An 18,242-nucleotide genomic window follows, 5' to 3' on the forward strand; every position below is an offset into this window, starting at 1 on the left:
TCCTTTGAACCCCTTTTGGACCTTATATTTTAATACATTTTGTTCCACTACTATTTGTAGTACTTAGTGATATTACGTAGGATTTAATATACACTAAATGTCCAACAGTCTTGAATCGAAGTGTCATTCTCAAAGGGAAGGAGGGAAATTTTGATGATAAGAAAACAATTTTCTTGAAGGAATATTTTAGTTTTATTACTATAACTAATTGCAAGTTTTTATTGCCAGAGAAGACAACTTATTTTATGTATTGATGATGAAGGGGAGGGGAAAATTAGAATTATGTTTTGATACATATAGTGTTTTATACACTTTGGGAGCTTGATAATGCTCGAATTACTTTAGTTGGGCATTGCTCACATCTTGGATCCTCGTGCATCTTCTGTTTCATTATTAACTATTACATTGCCTTTTGCATCACAAGTACCTGTTGTAACACCCTCTGCGTTTCTTTACAGTAAACTTAGACCCTCTGCTTTGGTCTTGACTCTTGAACCATCATGTGTTACACCCTCAATTCAATTCATTGGTATCAGAAAATATGGAAACTTCCCTATGACCTAGTATATTCATAAGATGGCAAGGGTAAAGTTCATTCATATAATAGAGATAGAGTTAAGGTTTCATCCTCATTCATCTTCTATTTCATTTTTCACATCACATTGCCTTTTGCATTACAAAACACTGTTGTAATAGCCTCTGCATTTTTCCACAGTAAACTGAGATCCTCTACTTGTGTCTTGAAACACCACGGTGACACGCTCAACTCATTACATTAGTATCAGCCTATCAGAGCATACTCTATAAGGAATATTATATTTCAGGCCTAGGAAATTTGTTGACTCTAGTTCTGATTTTCTGAATATTTTTATGCTCATGAACTTCTAGTTTTCTCTAGAAAATATGGAAACCTCCCTATGAACTAGTATAAGTTCCTTCATAAGATGGCAAGGGTGAAATTCATTCATATAATAAAGTGAAGGCGTAAATAACTGAAATATTTGATCTTAAAGTTGAAGCTTTTACGAACTCCCATTTCTGCTTCTCTAACAGTGTGAATGTGACTGACCGCAAGTTTCTTAAAGTATTGTATTTTTGGATAAAGCTTTGATTTAGTGTCAATTGTAGTAGATCAATGTATAATATTGATCATCACTTATGTTGTTAATTTCAGGAGTACTGGTGCAAAAGATTGCATCCCAAGGATGTATGTGAAAAGGTTTATAGGCAGCCTACGTTGCGGGACTCCCAGAAAAAGAGCAAGCTGAAGAAGCTAGATTTTGCTATGACAAAACAAAAGACTGCTCTAATTAATGCTGCAGACTCCATTGGACAAAAGATTCAATATCACTCTGCAGGCTTCTTGGCGAATAGGCGTCAGGTGATTTTACATTTTAACCCTGTTTCGAGTAATTTATCTGGTGAAAGTTCCAATACTCAAATTTTATTTTCATATTTTTCTCTAATTGATCATTGATGAGAACTATTAAAGAAAGGATTACAATTCACAGCTGCTGTTTCCTAGTCAATAGACATTGCCTCTCAGAGTTCTAGTCCCTATCTCCTCTGCCCCTTCCCATAAGAGTAAGGATTTAACTACTGGAGAGTAAGATGAAACAACTGACCATATTTTAAAATTTAAAGGGTTGATGACCCAAGCTGTTCTTCCAGTAATAAAAGCTATGTATCTCCTCATGTTGAGGCTATTGGTTGGTTAGTTGGTGTCCTTATAGAACATGTGTTGAACATGGCAATTCTCTTGTTAGCTATATAAAAATTTTGTTCCCTTTGCTCTTACTTTGGAAATATTGACAAGTTTTTCGCATCTTTTTAGCATCGTATGGCTGGATTGGCTGCCATTGAAATTGCTCAAAAGGTATCAAGGGCCTGGCGAGCTTTGCAAGCAGAATTGAAGAATAGTGGTAAAGGTACTGGAAAATATGGCAGGAGAGCTCGGAGGAAGGAAACGCTAAATGTTCCCAGTCAGAATAGAGGTGGTCCTTGTAGCACTACCAGTAGCCCATCAGACACTTCATCGGTATATGGTATTCTGGAAGACAGGCCATCTGCTCGAGCTATGATGTCGTGGCAAGATGTGTATTCCCTTGCTGTAAAGTGGAGACAAATCGCAGAACCTTGTGATCCTGTTGTGTGGATTAACAAATTAAGGTATTATACATCATCTTGAAATTGCAATCATAGAAATTATCCAGTAACGATCCCTCCATACTATCTTGCAACCTGTTATACCCATTCATCCCAATCACCTACATCTCCTTTCCTCAGCAATGGTGGTTCTGGGATATCTTTTAGCTTGGGTGGGGTGACAATATTATTTTTCTTTTCTTTAGATAAGCCAAGGGTTCTTTGAATTTAATACATATGAAGTCAAATTCAAAATTCAAAATACATATGAAGTCAGAGACTAAAGTTATATGTAACAATATAAAACGCCTAGTGGCACATAAATAAAGACTGTAAGTTCAGAGTTGATAGAATTTCACATCTGAAAATTAATCTACTGAGAACTCAAAGTGGAACAATTATTTCCTATTTTCAATGTGATACTATTAGCAAGGAGAGAAAACCGATAAATATAAAGAGATAAACTGATGCCACTTTTCATGTTTGTTGCAGTGAATTTAATGTATTGTAGATCTTTTGAGTTTCTCAACTTTCGTATATACCTTCATCATTTGAATAAATGTCCTTGCCTCATAATATAGTGTTGAGTCACTTGAGGGGTTAATTTTAAAAAGCATGAAGTGTGCCGAGGTGATGGGTCGCTGCACCTATGAAGGCGGAAAGTCGATATTTAAAATTTTCTTTTCCCTGAAAGAAGCCTAGGTGCGCCTTGCCTAGGTATCTCCATACCTTAATAGGTATACCATTTAGCTCAAGCGCTTTCTTTAGCTTCATTTTCTTCATAGCCCCATCCATCTCTAATTTTTGTATTTTTCGCATAAATTCTGTATTCTCATTTAAGCTAAAGTGGCGGACCCAAGGCTCGTGGTCACTGAGAGCACAATGTATCACTTCCTCAATTGAAAAGAATTTGGGAAAATTTGTAAGAAATAATATTTTTCATTGGAAAAAACCAAATCAGCCATAAAGATGGAATAATTGAGCTATAGTGGGTATTTTTTGGTTAAAGAATGTGCAAGTAATAATGGGCATTGGAAAAAATAAAATCCACCATAATTGTTGCTCAAATAAAGGTATTTAAGTAAAATACACTTTTAAATAATAGATTTGATTTTATTCTGGACAAAAAGTATTAAATTATCCATCATAGTAATGTGGACAAACTTTTAAAAACGAGTAGTCGATATGGAAATAATCGAATGAAAAATACAATGGGGATATAATTCTTCACATCAGTCACACATTCGGAAATCGACAACTCACACGAATTCTCTTTCAATTACTATGTTCTTGCCATCATTCTAGACCTAAATAATACGCAATCCCTTTGATATGTGGTAGAGAATGCTGAGTATGTTAAAAAATACATATATATACATATATATCAACTTATTCTCTACAACAACCTCTCTTACAATGCAAATATCAAATTCTTTATTGGTTTTGTAAGCTAAACATTCCTCTAGTTAGGAAAAGATAACATTGTATGGTATTTGGAATGGACTTATCATAAACCATATAAGTTTCAAATGCCATCTCTAAGTGGTGCCAATTAGCTTTTTTATTGACTTTTGGCTTTTTGGTTGGTCTGATAACCAAAAACAATGTTAGGTAAATGGCTTTTAAGCCAGCTGAAAAGTTTGTTTTCAAGTCAAAATAAAAAAAAAAAAACCTACTCATAGTAGCTTTTTAATTAGCTTTTGGCTTTTTGGCTTACTTTTTCTCTAATCAACAACATATAGCCAACATATAAGTTCTATCAAACATCTACATAACAACTAGCGCAAACATCTAGCTTAAACATATGGTTGTTTAACCAATACTTTCAGCTGGTCACTTCAGTCTACAACATCAGCCAACACCTCCATCTCCTTCTATGTTCTCAAGGATACTTTTTTTAGTCACTTTTGCAAGGTGTTTTCCATAAACAATGGCTTCATTCTTACTTGTACTAACATATTCTCTAACAAGTTTTGGATTATATATTATTCACTTTCGTATTAAATTGTAGCATCTTACTTTCCATCTTAGGATACATGTGCTTTTCCTCGATTCAATATCCCAGATTATTTTGTCAAGATGAAATTTTTGGGTGAACGTGAAGCATGATACCCAAGAGAAATGACAATTTTTTGTTAATACTAGAGCTTTTTTTTTTTTGATGTTGCACATTTTTATTTATTCGAAATTGCAAATGATGTTTGCTATTAAAGACCCAATTAGAAAAAACCCCTCTTTGTTTACAATAACAAGGGTAAGGTTGCGTACATCGACTCTTCCAAACTCCACATATGTGAGTGCTACATGATAACATTGGGGTAATGGCATGTTGTTTGAGTTGCTTTGTTCATTATAAAATATAGATCCTACCTTGGAGTTTTAGAAACTAATGACTTTTCTGCCTTTTCAGTGAAGAGTTCAATGCTGGTTTTGGGTCTCACACTCCACTAATTTTGGGACAGGCAAAAGTAGCCCGCTATTTTCCCAACTTTAACAGGTAATATCATAAAGGATATTACTTTCTCCGATTGAAGTGGATTCTAGCGTTTAGTGATCATTGTTGTTTTCTGTTGCATCAGAACCTTAAATGCTGCCAAGGCTGCAATAAGTGAAAAGAAGCATGCTTGCAGCAAGGCTGATGCTGTAATCAACTTATCTGACAACAGCAAGTTGCAAGAAGTAGGTGAAATACATATCGTCTAAGATTTTACATTTCTTTCTGCTTTGAGGTCGTGTTACTTGATACCATCTGATTGCATCTTTGTAGGTATTATGACTGAAATTCCTTTTGCTTTACATGTTAAAAGGCATGATAAATTGGTCCATAAATTATTTAAAAGGGATTTTCTATATGCATCCCTAAGGGCTGTATATAAGCATAAAGTACATTTCCTGATTTAAAATTCTTATAATATTGGAAAATATCAAAATCTTGTTTCTAAAACAATGACATTGACTGCACTATATGAATCCTCAGCCTAGGGTCTTGCCAGTCAATATCCAAAACCACTGTGAAAAATTAAAGTATTGCTGCGTTCTGGGTATAAAAGTACTGCAATAAGTTATTAAAAAGGTAGAACTTTTAAGTAATTTCTGCATTTCTCTCAAAAACAAAACGCAGCAATTAGATACTTTTTATTCTACTTAATAAATTGCTAGCTTGACCCCCGAAAACACTTAGGGTTCATTTTTAGCTTAAATTGCTTTATTTATTGAAAAGCGTGTTTTAAATTTTGGAGATGACTAGTAATATTATTTTGATCAATTTTGTTGATTAAAGTTTTGTCATTTTGAGCCAACTTCAATGAGGAATTATGTAATGAAAATTGGTTTTATGAGCAAACAGAAGTTATATGAGTGTGAGACAGTTGAGTATTGCAAGAAGGAAGTAAATGTTTTTTTCTCAGTATTTCATATTAAGGGCCAGAGACTGTATTTTTTATTGAAATAGGACCTGTTCTTTCAGATTGTTTAGGCACGAACTATGAATTGAATTTATAAGAATTGAACTAAACTTATTAGGATTCAGCTGAGATACACTGAACTTATTAGATTTACCAAGGAATAATAAATGTGATAGCTATGGGAAAAGTCTTATTAGACGTGAAAATAAGTTCAGGGGAACAATTGCAATAAACATTGACTTTATTGGAACTCAACAACTTCCGACATATTGTTTTGCATGACATTTAATCTCTTCTAGGTTACATACTAGATAGATTCCCGTGCCAAGCACGATTTATGAATTATTTGAATATAAAATTAGTAATCTTATATGTGTAATTAAGTTATTATATGACTCTTAACTTAAGTATATTGAAACTATAAATTGATTTGTTTTAAAAACTGTAAAAATATTACTATTAAATTGAGATTCATATTATTAATATATTACTATATAAAACATAATCATTAAATTATGCACTATATAATATATAGTTTATAAGTAATTACATAAAATAATAGAAAATTTCTACACATAAAAAATAATATAAAAATAATTTAAATGTTCAATGTCTTTGTAAAACCTTAAAATGTATTTTAACCCTAAAGAACATATTTTTTACTATAATAATTAACATATAACTTAATTTAAGTATTTATGTATTATAAACTTGTCAAACATAGGTGATAAAATTATCATTTGAAATTTATTTCACCAATATCTTATCCTAATTATTAATTATTATTTACTTAATAATTAATGTGTAATCTATTTAATATATGCAGTTTTTTAATATAGCCATGTAAGTAATATACAAGATTATTTATGAAAAACTTTAAAAATTATTTTCTTAATTTATTACAAATTTATTTTAATGAAAATTAATAATTTACATAAATAATTAATATGTTATTCGATAATTATCCATTGTAATTAAAAGATATTACATATTTTAGATGATTGTATATGGCCAAAAATTAGTAGTAAATAAGGTATAGTTTTAAAACCTTTTGTAATTAATCAATTAAACAAATCTAATCAGAAAGATATTACATGATATGCTAAAAAATATATTCCTAATAAGAAAACGAAAAGAGCAAGAAAATTTTTATTATAAAGTCGACATGTGTTCTAATCGTCTCTTCATTGGTATATTGTATCATTTTTAACATACTTACCAAATTAATGATATTGATTAATATTTTAGTCACATTCTTCTACAGATTTTACAATATTATTCAAAAATTTACACTGGTCTATAAATTTAGGAACAATATTATTCTACAGCTATTAAACAAATTTGGAAAATAATTTTTCTATATTAAAATATTATTTTCTTTTATTTTGGAAATACTATATATGAATCATATTAGAAAATAATAAAGTTATCCAAATCTTATTCTGCACCTTAAATAAATTCTAGTATTTTAGGAAATGATTTTCAATAAATAATCAGCTGCCACGTCAGCATAATTAAGCGGGAAAATATCGAATGAGAATCTGACATGTGTCAGTCTTGTTTCTTCATTAGTAGTCTTTATAGATTATAGAAGATTATAGATTTTAAGTCCTCACAATTACATATTCTTGAGTCCTCCTTCCTCCAGAAACAAAATATCGCAGTATATCATTGGCTTTAATTTCTTTTGTTTATTCCTGATAGATCTCAATCCATTGGCTTCACCTTTCTGATTGAAGGATGTTTAATTTCTTATGTTTGTTAAACTTAGATAGTGATCTGTATTTGTTATCTGCAGATCATGCTTGCAGAATCCTGTTTTGACCTACATAAAGCTGTTGGTGAAGACTTCTGGGTGTCTACTTGGTGCAACAGTATGGCATTTGAGGGGTGAATATTTTCCTAATATTTCCTTGATGTGCTTTCACAATTTTATGCATGTTAACTTCCTCAAATTGGCTTAGAGTAGTTGCTCATTTCTCTTGGTTACCTTGATTGGTTGGTTTTCATGGTTATATAACCTACTGATTGTTTGTCTTTGCCTCTCAGGAAGCAGTTAGAGGGAACAAGAATTACTCTTTTGAAAACGTACGACTTTAAGTTATATGATTTGTATGCTTTGACTGGCATGATGTAATTCTTTTTCCTTATATAAAAAGCTGCTGCCTGCAAACAGTTGATGTGCTTTTATGCAATTCCTTTTTAGGGGAGAACGTGGATTTGATTTCGCAATAAGAACACCTTGTACGCCATCAAGGTGGAATGAGTTTGATACTGAAATGGCAATGGCATGGGAGGTTAGTAATGAACTATTATGTACTCCTGATATCTATGCTTATGTTTCTCGTGCTCCTTACGTGCTTATGATTTGTTTTTACCATGTGTAATTGGTTGATATAGATCTTAAAACATGATTTTTGCTGCATCATCTTGTCCCTAAAAACTAATGTAAAGCTTATGTTTTGAACTATAAACCTAAACTAAGGGCTGATTTATAGCCTTATTTTGTTTCTACTGTAGCCAAGTTAAGTATTTTCTGGTGCAATCTACTTGAATTGAAATTCTAAATACAAAAGGTCATTCTTTTTAAGTGATAATGCTTATCCTTCTTTCGATAAGGAAGTTGAGTAGAGTAATTCTACTTAAGAAACTTGTTTGGGCCTACTGCTTGTAAAGTTGTCAGAAGATATTGACTTTTTTCTTTGAGATGGGGGTTCCCTGTAATATTTATGCGGACGGAATGTATGACATATGTATGCGGAATAAAGTTCACATGAGAGGGGTGAATTGTATTTATGGGTATTTAAAAATTTACTTCATAAAACTTCACTGTACTGAAATGAATAAGAATTTATACGGAAACAAAGCAACGGTAAAGTAAAGAGTAGAATCAACACAATTTACTCAAAACCATGAATGACACAAATACCATGACCCAGACTCTTGGGAGTGCTCCAGTGTGTTTGGGGCAACTCAACTCGATAATTTCCTCCTAACTTCTAACTCTAGAAGAAACTTTCCAAAGTAACTCTAGCTTGGAGTTAGAAATGAATGAAAGAAAGTACAACCCCAAATCTTTGACAAACGTATTTTTAGTCAGGACTAGCTCTTATAGAACTCTCCAGAGGTTCTGTAGGTAGGTTCTTGAGGATGTTAATACTTGACACTGATAAGCTTGAAGATATTTCTAAAGTTTCTCACATTGATATGGTTTGAGTCCACAAATTGTATTTGCTGCAGCTTGGAATATTTTATACTTGAATCGTGGATGGTTGAACATGATCTCCAGAATTTCGCGAACATCCATGAATTCGTGATCATGAATTCCACATTAAGCAACATGTGTAAATAATGTGCAGTTAAATTCTTTTTGCTGAGACAAGGCACTTCAACTTTATTTTAGTCAACTAAAAAGCATAAGTTGAATTACTCACATCGTCATGAAAACATAATTGGTTCAAAAGGTGCTAAACGATTAGCAACATTCTCAAATCTCAAGGTCTGATCTTAGCTCATATTACAGACTTATTTGCAATTTGGTCTAACTTTTGTTTGAGAATATACACCTGGCTTGGTTGTATGATTCAATTTCGCTACTAATGGATCAGGACCTAACAATGTCAGCTTCTCTTGAATGTTCACCCTTTTCAATCCCTTATTAGCAATAGCAATTACGTCTATAGCCTCTATCCTTCGTGGAAGATGTTAAAAAGATTTAGTACGGTCTTTGCAGGCTCTATGCAACTCTTATTGTGGGGAGGCTTATGGATCAACTGATTTCAATGCCCTTGAAAATGTCCGAGATGCAATTTTGAGGATGACTTACTACTGGTATGACAATTTGTATCTTTTCAGCTGTGCTCCCCAGCCCCAGCCCATTTACTATTATTATACCTTTAAAATGATTTTGGTGTTACTTACCTGAAAGATTTGGGCCATACTTAAGTAATTAAGCTATCTATTTCGTCCACCTAAAAGTACACTTTATTTGAGTTACACTAACATTAATGGGTGTTTGATTATTGGTATTAAATGGTGATATTGAGAATGAATATTAGCATTATTTTCATAAAATGTGTTGTAATTTCCATAATACTAAGATTCGTAGTAGAGCTCTCACCCTCAAACTTGCATTTGACTTCATTATTTTCATTACCTCCTAATACCCACATTTCCAAGTTATAATGGACGAGAATGGATTTTGTGAAGAAAAAGAATAATTAGAGTAGGACAAACATGATCATAAACATTGTCAAGTATTTTTTTTTTCTAGCTAAATTACGTTATATTTTCATTATCCGTCCCACCATTTAGTACCAACAACCAAATAGGTCACAAGTGTATCTGTTGTCAAATTAATGTCTTCAAATAGGGTTTTTTTCCCTTCAATCTCAAACCTCAACATTTTTCGGACTCATAAGATTATATTCATATCTGGAAAACCTAGATATTGAGCTTTTTATCACCTGCATAAGAAAGTGGAATGTTATTTCTCTCTTTCCTTTCTTTAAATTTTGGACAGAGTGCATTGTTTATCATATGCCGTCTTTCTGAAAATTCTTCATTGAACTTGATATGGTTTTGCAGGTACAACTTCATGCCACTCTCCCGAGGTTCCGCTGCAGTTGGATTTGTAGTTTTGCTTGGATTGTGTCTTGCAGCAAACATGGAGTTCTCTGGGAGTATCCCAGAAGGAGTGCAGGTTGATTGGGAAGCGATTCTTACTTTCAGTCCCGACTCTTTTGTGGAGTCTGTGAAGAAGTGGTTGTATCCCAATATGAAGGTGACGACATCTTGGAAAGACTACCCAGATGTTGCCTCAACTTTATCAACAACTGGATCAGTAATTGCTGCTCTCAGCTCTTACAATAATTAAAATCTGATTTCGACGATTTCAAAGAGGTAACCAAAATGAAGTACAGACTCTTTATGCTAGAAAAATGTTCCCTTCTTGATTTCCCTTATTTATAAAGGAAACCTGAAATGAGCTATCAAAATATTGGAGCGTATAACTTAATCAGAGATCTCGTTTTGATACTATAGTTCTACAGATTACTTTGGATATTTTTTTCAAATTTTGGCACGTCAATATTTCATTACCCAATGCCATTAAGTACTTCTCACTTAGGCTCTAAGTCCTGCGATTAGACAGGTTTGGGGATAAGATTTACGTAATGTTACCCTTGTTTTAAACAAAAAGGGTGATTTTGATTAACTCCAAATAACAAATAGCAGTTGCAACTTTGCAGAGATAAGAATTGTATTAGATTTAACAACCCATTTTACTCTAGTTTATTATAAATTGAAACAAAAATTGTTTTTTTTTTATCCCATTGAGAATGGACAACGTAAGAGTAAATAATTTATTTAGTTAGAGTGAACATGCTTTAGTGTGGAATATAATAGTTGCAGTGCTGTACTAATTCTGAGGATGATTCATCTGTCTATTTAGTCTTTACCATTGTGATAACTCGAAGTGGTTTTAGCCTTGAAGATTTAGACTAACACATCTAATGTTTTCCTGCAGTGAAAATCTGCCGTTGGCGTCAGCTGTTGTTGCACAAGACCTTATGGCGTATGGTTGGCGAAAACTGCCGCCACTGTGAATGATCTTTATACGAACCACAATTCTTCACTCATTTAGAGTAATACTGTTGTATGTTTAATATTTAAGTTTTCTTATCTGATTTCTTTTGAATTTTTTTCGTTCCCTATGTTTCGTGCTATGGATAATTTATTTCGATTTCTTCAATGCCTCCAAGAATAAATGCAGTATGTTTTAGCTAGCAGTTTATTGCATAGGAGTATATGATTGTATAGAAATTTCTGGCTTTCCCTTTATAAACTCATGTTCATCTTCTTTGTCTGCATAAATAGGTTTGATTTTATACCTCGAGTTTAATCCCTCCCTCAAAATCTTTAACAAGTTAACATTCGTTACTATGGGTCTAGTAGTCCCATATTTTCTTTTATGTGTTAATTTTTTGCACTATACCCTTGTTTTCCTTACTGAACTATCCTGTTTTCTTGATTAATTCTACCTTTTTTGGGAGTTGGATTTCGTTTCAGTTAGAACAAGTAAGATTTTGAGTTCGATGTCACTTAACACCTTCCTTCCCCTCAATCTTACCATGTAAAACAAAAAAATCCACCCGAACGCTTCCTACATTTGTGTCCTTCATTTCTATCAAAAATTTGTTCCAACTAAATTATTAGAAACTCCTCTCGTCCTAAGTAGGCCCTTGCGGGAGTTAACCTTCTCCACATTTGATATATTGTTCTATTCATGAGTAATTAGGGTTGAATAAAGTTTAGTTAAAATTACAAATCATAAAAGATTAAATTAAACTTTAAGTATATGGTTTGATCTATGGTCCAATATCTTGGTTTTATTTTATTTATTTTTTTTTATATAGAACGTTATAGTTTCTCGGTACCATTCAATTTTTTAAGTGTATTAGACAAGTAGTTCTTAAATATTTGTCATTTTGTTTAATATGTATTGAACTAATGCATTAAATTTCTAAGTATAGATGATCGGCATTCTTATGCGTGGCATATATTCTCTTCGTTTTTTAATGAAATTTTCATAAGAGATGTTCACGGGAATTAAAAAAGATGAAATCTTTTAGATAATGGAGATATTATTTTATTAAATAATAAATTTGATGGAAGAAAAGTGAAAAGAGACAATAAATATTAAAAAAATATTAAAAGGAAGTTACTGCAAAAAATATGAAAATCACAACTAATAATTAAATGTTTTTATAAAGTTAGTGGAAAACATATGGAGACCATAAGAAATGTAAAAATTTTAAAATGAAGTTAGTGGAAGATATGTGGCGAGCATAAGCATTATTAAAATATTAAAATGAGGATGAATTAGGTTTGTCCGAAAATTGTAATATAAATGGAAATATTTCTTATAGAAACAACAAATGAAACACTCCTAAATAGAAAGTGAGAACTTATTTATGAAACGAAGGGAGTATAAAATAATGTGGAGAATATGATAAACAAATTATGTAAGTAGCAAAAAAATAAGCAAGGGAAGTTATTTAGGAGTACCCACTGAAACTCTTTGGTTAATTGCTTCACAGTTGATGAATTTGAATGTAGTGGGAGAGTCATTGTTTCTGTCTGGAAATTAAGAGAAATAAAAAGGCCGTCTAATATATGACGGGAAATTGAACGTAACATATAGAGTAGTTGGAGCATCCATGGATAACTAATTGTGCACATGTGGATAATCAGACAACTAGTAGAATTGAGAGTCAATATTTGTCTATTAAATACTATATTGGTAGTGGTAGTAGCGCTTTTACAATATTTAACTGGATACACACAAAGGAAAATCACCAATCCAAGATAAAGACATATATTGGAGGAATATTTGAATACCATTTCATGGGTGTTGCGGTTTTGTTGGATGGGACCATTGTATAAAAACATATCCATTTATGCTTTAAGGCAACATCCTGTCGAGCATAATCGTATGTTAAATCTAAGAGATTTTGTGTTTAATAAATGTGCTTGCGTTCTTCGGGGTGCTTACCCAAGCTGTTTGACTGTCCTCTTTAACAAATACAATTCGCTGATATCAAAACGCGTAATACACCCAATATATGTGGTATGTATGTTCGCTCAATAACGCCAATGGATTAGTCAAAAATAGAGTCGAGTCAACCTAAAAATAAACTTTCTTATTTTTCTATCAGCGAATTAATCTTATTTAAAATTCAACAAACAATAGAATTACAATTCTAACTCTACTCTTGCTTTATTTTAAGAACATCACGGTAACGAGGATGTCATCATCTAGATACATGATGTGTGTATTTTATATATTATTTTCTACCATGCCCCCATTGTATTTTCATAGCATTTCTCGCGTATTTTGCTCAATTTTCTATTGGTTTTTATGCTTGGTTGGAGTGTTTGTTTCTTATATATTTTGTAGGTACAAAGCTCTAATTATGCTAGGAATCGACTCTTGGAGCGAGATTTGCAAGTTGGAAGGTCATAAGCTACTCAAAGGTCATTTTTGTGCTGATCAGGTCTCATACCCGGCCGGCTGAGCCTCTCATACCCGGGTGGGTTTCCACATACCAGACCGGGTTTGCACTTGATACTTAGAAGAATTTGAAGACGCTATTTGGAAGAAAAAATTGCCACACGCACCCGGCCGGGTTTCCACATACCCGGCCGAGTAGGCCTCTCATACCCGGGCAGGTTTCCACATACCCGGCCGGGTGAGACTCTCATACCCGGGTGGGTTTCCACATACCCGGCCAGGCTTCCATTGAAGATTAAAATGCTCTGCTGCGTACCCGGGCGGGTTTCCCACATACCCGGCCGGGTTTACTCCTAAACTTAGAAACTTTTTGATCTTTGACATTTAGTTATGCCTCGCACCCGCCCGGGTTTCCACATACCCGGCCGGGTCCTGCAGTTATTTTTTTAGTAACTTCCCGTATCCTCCGATCTCTTTGGAGGAGGATATAAATAGCTCTTGAGGGGAATTTCCAGGACAATATTTTTTCTCTGTTTTTGAGGGTTTGGTATCAAGGATTTCTCATATTACTTGTCATGGGGGATTGTTAATCAACACTTGAACATTGTAATTCTAATTATATTGAAGGTATTAGTTTCAATTCCAATCTCTTGTTCTTGTTTATCATTATTATTTTTGAATGTTTGCTTCTCCATTAAATTTGAATTTGATTTCCTCCATGAATTTAATTATTGAATCTCTAGTTAGTTTTAATATGCTTAGTGAGTAGTTTTATTTCTAGGGTTTGGTGAATCTATGCAAAAGGTCATGATTCTTGTTTGATTTTTGGATTTAAATTTGGTTTGTTTAGGCGATTCAATTGATGGGTTTTTAGATTGATTGCATGTTTGGCTAATTTGCAAGTTTTATTCGCTCAATTCTATAAGCGAGAGTTGCGAGTTTGAGTGAACGATTTCCTTCCTTGAACAATTAAGCTTTAATCGCGATAGCTTGTTTTATTGTTTAATTGTCGAATTTGTTTGCGAGAGCAACATCTTCCTTCGCCTTTATTCATTCCTATCCCAATTGTTGTTCATAAATCATGATCGATGCATAGTGAATCCTTTTAGCCCTAGGTTTTTAAGTATTGAATTCTATTCATCTCTTGTTTTTGCGTTTTACTTAGATAAACAAAAATCCAACATTTGATCGTTAGCAATAGTGAACTTGGTTCAAATTGTGACTTTATTTGTCCTTCCACAGTGGTTCGACCCTACTTTCCCAACTATACTAGTTAGGTAAATTATGAATTATTTTTGGTAGTAAAACGACCTATTAAAAATTTGGCGCCGTTGCCGGGGAAGGGCAACAGTTTTGCTTTTTGAATTTAGCGTTTGCTTTTGCTAACCCACTCGAGGAACAACTGTTCTTCGAGCGTATTTACGTTTGTTTTAGTGTTTTTGTGCATGACCAGGAGTACCAACAAGCACCCTTTGCTTTTTGATCCTGAGGTTGAGGCAACTGCTCGTAGAACACACGCAAGTGCAAAGAAAAGGAGGGCGGAGGCTCGTAAACAAGCTCAACAGGCCTCTCAATCTCTTGACATGGCAGGTCAGGCTTTCGAGAGAACTCTTAGGCAGTCTACACAGCCCAAGGCTAGCAATGTTACCGCGGGGATTAGGATGCCGACTACTAATGCTGGAAAATTTGACATCAAATCCCATGTTATGAATATGATCACGGGAAATCAGTTCTATGGTCTTGACAATGAAGAACCCGTCGATCATCTGCAGAAATTCCTTCAAGCATGTTCTCTACAAAAGATTACTGGGATGACTGACGACGAGCTCTACTTGTACCTTTTTCGTTTCTCTTTGGCGGGCAAGGCTCAGTTGGTATAATATATGCAGTTTTTTAATATAGCCATGTAAGTAATATACAAGATTATTTATGAAAAACTTTAAAAATTATTTTCTTAATTTATTACAAATTTATTTTAATGAAAATTAATAATTTACATAAATAATTAATATGTTATTCGATAATTATCCATTGTAATTAAAAGATATTACATATTTTAGATGATTGTATATGGCCAAAAATTAGTAGTAAATAAGGTATAGTTTTAAAACCTTTTGTAATTAATCAATTAAACAAATCTAATCAGAAAGATATTACATGATATGCTAAAAAATATATTCCTAATAAGAAAACGAAAAGAGCAAGAAAATTTTTATTATAAAGTCGACATGTGTTCTAATCGTCTCTTCATTGGTATATTGTATCATTTTTAACATACTTACCAAATTAATGATATTGATTAATATTTTAGTCACATTCTTCTACAGATTTTACAATATTATTCAAAAATTTACACTGGTCTATAAATTTAGGAACAATATTATTCTACAGCTATTAAACAAATTTGGAAAATAATTTTTCTATATTAAAATATTATTTTCTTTTATTTTGGAAATACTATATATGAATCATATTAGAAAATAATAAAGTTATCCAAATCTTATTCTGCACCTTAAATAAATTCTAGTATTTTAGGAAATGATTTTCAATAAATAATCAGCTGCCACGTCAGCATAATTAAGCGGGAAAATATCGAATGAGAATCTGACATGTGTCAGTCTTGTTTCTTCATTAGTAGTCTTTATAGATTATAGAAGATTATAGATTTTAAGTCCTCACAATTACATATTCTTGAGTCCTCCTTCCTCCAGAAACAAAATATCGCAGTATATCATTGGCTTTAATTTCTTTTGTTTATTCCTGATAGATCTCAATCCATTGGCTTCACCTTTCTGATTGAAGGATGTTTAATTTCTTATGTTTGTTAAACTTAGATAGTGATCTGTATTTGTTATCTGCAGATCATGCTTGCAGAATCCTGTTTTGACCTACATAAAGCTGTTGGTGAAGACTTCTGGGTGTCTACTTGGTGCAACAGTATGGCATTTGAGGGGTGAATATTTTCCTAATATTTCCTTGATGTGCTTTCACAATTTTATGCATGTTAACTTCCTCAAATTGGCTTAGAGTAGTTGCTCATTTCTCTTGGTTACCTTGATTGGTTGGTTTTCATGGTTATATAACCTACTGATTGTTTGTCTTTGCCTCTCAGGAAGCAGTTAGAGGGAACAAGAATTACTCTTTTGAAAACGTACGACTTTAAGTTATATGATTTGTATGCTTTGACTGGCATGATGTAATTCTTTTTCCTTATATAAAAAGCTGCTGCCTGCAAACAGTTGATGTGCTTTTATGCAATTCCTTTTTAGGGGAGAACGTGGATTTGATTTCGCAATAAGAACACCTTGTACGCCATCAAGGTGGAATGAGTTTGATACTGAAATGGCAATGGCATGGGAGGTTAGTAATGAACTATTATGTACTCCTGATATCTATGCTTATGTTTCTCGTGCTCCTTACGTGCTTATGATTTGTTTTTACCATGTGTAATTGGTTGATATAGATCTTAAAACATGATTTTTGCTGCATCATCTTGTCCCTAAAAACTAATGTAAAGCTTATGTTTTGAACTATAAACCTAAACTAAGGGCTGATTTATAGCCTTATTTTGTTTCTACTGTAGCCAAGTTAAGTATTTTCTGGTGCAATCTACTTGAATTGAAATTCTAAATACAAAAGGTCATTCTTTTTAAGTGATAATGCTTATCCTTCTTTCGATAAGGAAGTTGAGTAGAGTAATTCTACTTAAGAAACTTGTTTGGGCCTACTGCTTGTAAAGTTGTCAGAAGATATTGACTTTTTTCTTTGAGATGGGGGTTCCCTGTAATATTTATGCGGACGGAATGTATGACATATGTATGCGGAATAAAGTTCACATGAGAGGGGTGAATTGTATTTATGGGTATTTAAAAATTTACTTCATAAAACTTCACTGTACTGAAATGAATAAGAATTTATACGGAAACAAAGCAACGGTAAAGTAAAGAGTAGAATCAACACAATTTACTCAAAACCATGAATGACACAAATACCATGACCCAGACTCTTGGGAGTGCTCCAGTGTGTTTGGGGCAACTCAACTCGATAATTTCCTCCTAACTTCTAACTCTAGAAGAAACTTTCCAAAGTAACTCTAGCTTGGAGTTAGAAATGAATGAAAGAAAGTACAACCCCAAATCTTTGACAAACGTATTTTTAGTCAGGACTAGCTCTTATAGAACTCTCCAGAGGTTCTGTAGGTAGGTTCTTGAGGATGTTAATACTTGACACTGATAAGCTTGAAGATATTTCTAAAGTTTCTCACATTGATATGGTTTGAGTCCACAAATTGTATTTGCTGCAGCTTGGAATATTTTATACTTGAATCGTGGATGGTTGAACATGATCTCCAGAATTTCGCGAACATCCATGAATTCGTGATCATGAATTCCACATTAAGCAACATGTGTAAATAATGTGCAGTTAAATTCTTTTTGCTGAGACAAGGCACTTCAACTTTATTTTAGTCAACTAAAAAGCATAAGTTGAATTACTCACATCGTCATGAAAACATAATTGGTTCAAAAGGTGCTAAACGATTAGCAACATTCTCAAATCTCAAGGTCTGATCTTAGCTCATATTACAGACTTATTTGCAATTTGGTCTAACTTTTGTTTGAGAATATACACCTGGCTTGGTTGTATGATTCAATTTCGCTACTAATGGATCAGGACCTAAC

The 18,242-nt window shown here is 33.0% G+C and overlaps 2 protein-coding genes across 3 annotated transcripts in view; both read left to right on the forward strand.

Annotated features, from left to right (window-relative positions):
• The window catches only part of LOC130823970 (suppressor of RPS4-RLD 1), a 27,365-nt gene extending 16,027 nt beyond the window's left edge, over positions 1-11,338 (forward strand). For both annotated transcript variants that reach the window (XM_057688820.1, XM_057688821.1), the window contains exons 15-24: positions 1,175-1,381; positions 1,835-2,169; positions 4,556-4,642; positions 4,725-4,824; positions 7,348-7,439; positions 7,599-7,637; positions 7,756-7,846; positions 9,283-9,380; positions 10,137-10,451; positions 11,077-11,338. In XM_057688820.1, coding sequence (XP_057544803.1) covers positions 1,175-1,381; positions 1,835-2,169; positions 4,556-4,642; positions 4,725-4,824; positions 7,348-7,439; positions 7,599-7,637; positions 7,756-7,846; positions 9,283-9,380; positions 10,137-10,425 — 1,338 coding nt within the window. In that variant the 3' untranslated portion in view covers positions 10,426-10,451; positions 11,077-11,338. The remainder of the gene's footprint in view (positions 1-1,174; positions 1,382-1,834; positions 2,170-4,555; positions 4,643-4,724; positions 4,825-7,347; positions 7,440-7,598; positions 7,638-7,755; positions 7,847-9,282; positions 9,381-10,136; positions 10,452-11,076) is intronic.
• The window catches only part of LOC130824148 (suppressor of RPS4-RLD 1-like), a 12,224-nt gene continuing 5,044 nt past the window's right edge, over positions 11,063-18,242 (forward strand). The window contains exons 1-6 of the mRNA XM_057689038.1: positions 11,063-11,151; positions 15,017-15,437; positions 16,218-16,289; positions 16,425-16,516; positions 16,676-16,714; positions 16,833-16,923. Of these exons, the coding sequence (XP_057545021.1) occupies positions 11,063-11,151; positions 15,017-15,437; positions 16,218-16,289; positions 16,425-16,516; positions 16,676-16,714; positions 16,833-16,923 (804 nt within the window). The remainder of the gene's footprint in view (positions 11,152-15,016; positions 15,438-16,217; positions 16,290-16,424; positions 16,517-16,675; positions 16,715-16,832; positions 16,924-18,242) is intronic.

The sequence above is a fragment of the Amaranthus tricolor genome, chromosome 9 (genome assembly GCF_026212465.1).
Source record: "Amaranthus tricolor cultivar Red isolate AtriRed21 chromosome 9, ASM2621246v1, whole genome shotgun sequence".
In the NCBI taxonomy this organism is placed as follows: domain Eukaryota; kingdom Viridiplantae; phylum Streptophyta; class Magnoliopsida; order Caryophyllales; family Amaranthaceae; genus Amaranthus; species Amaranthus tricolor.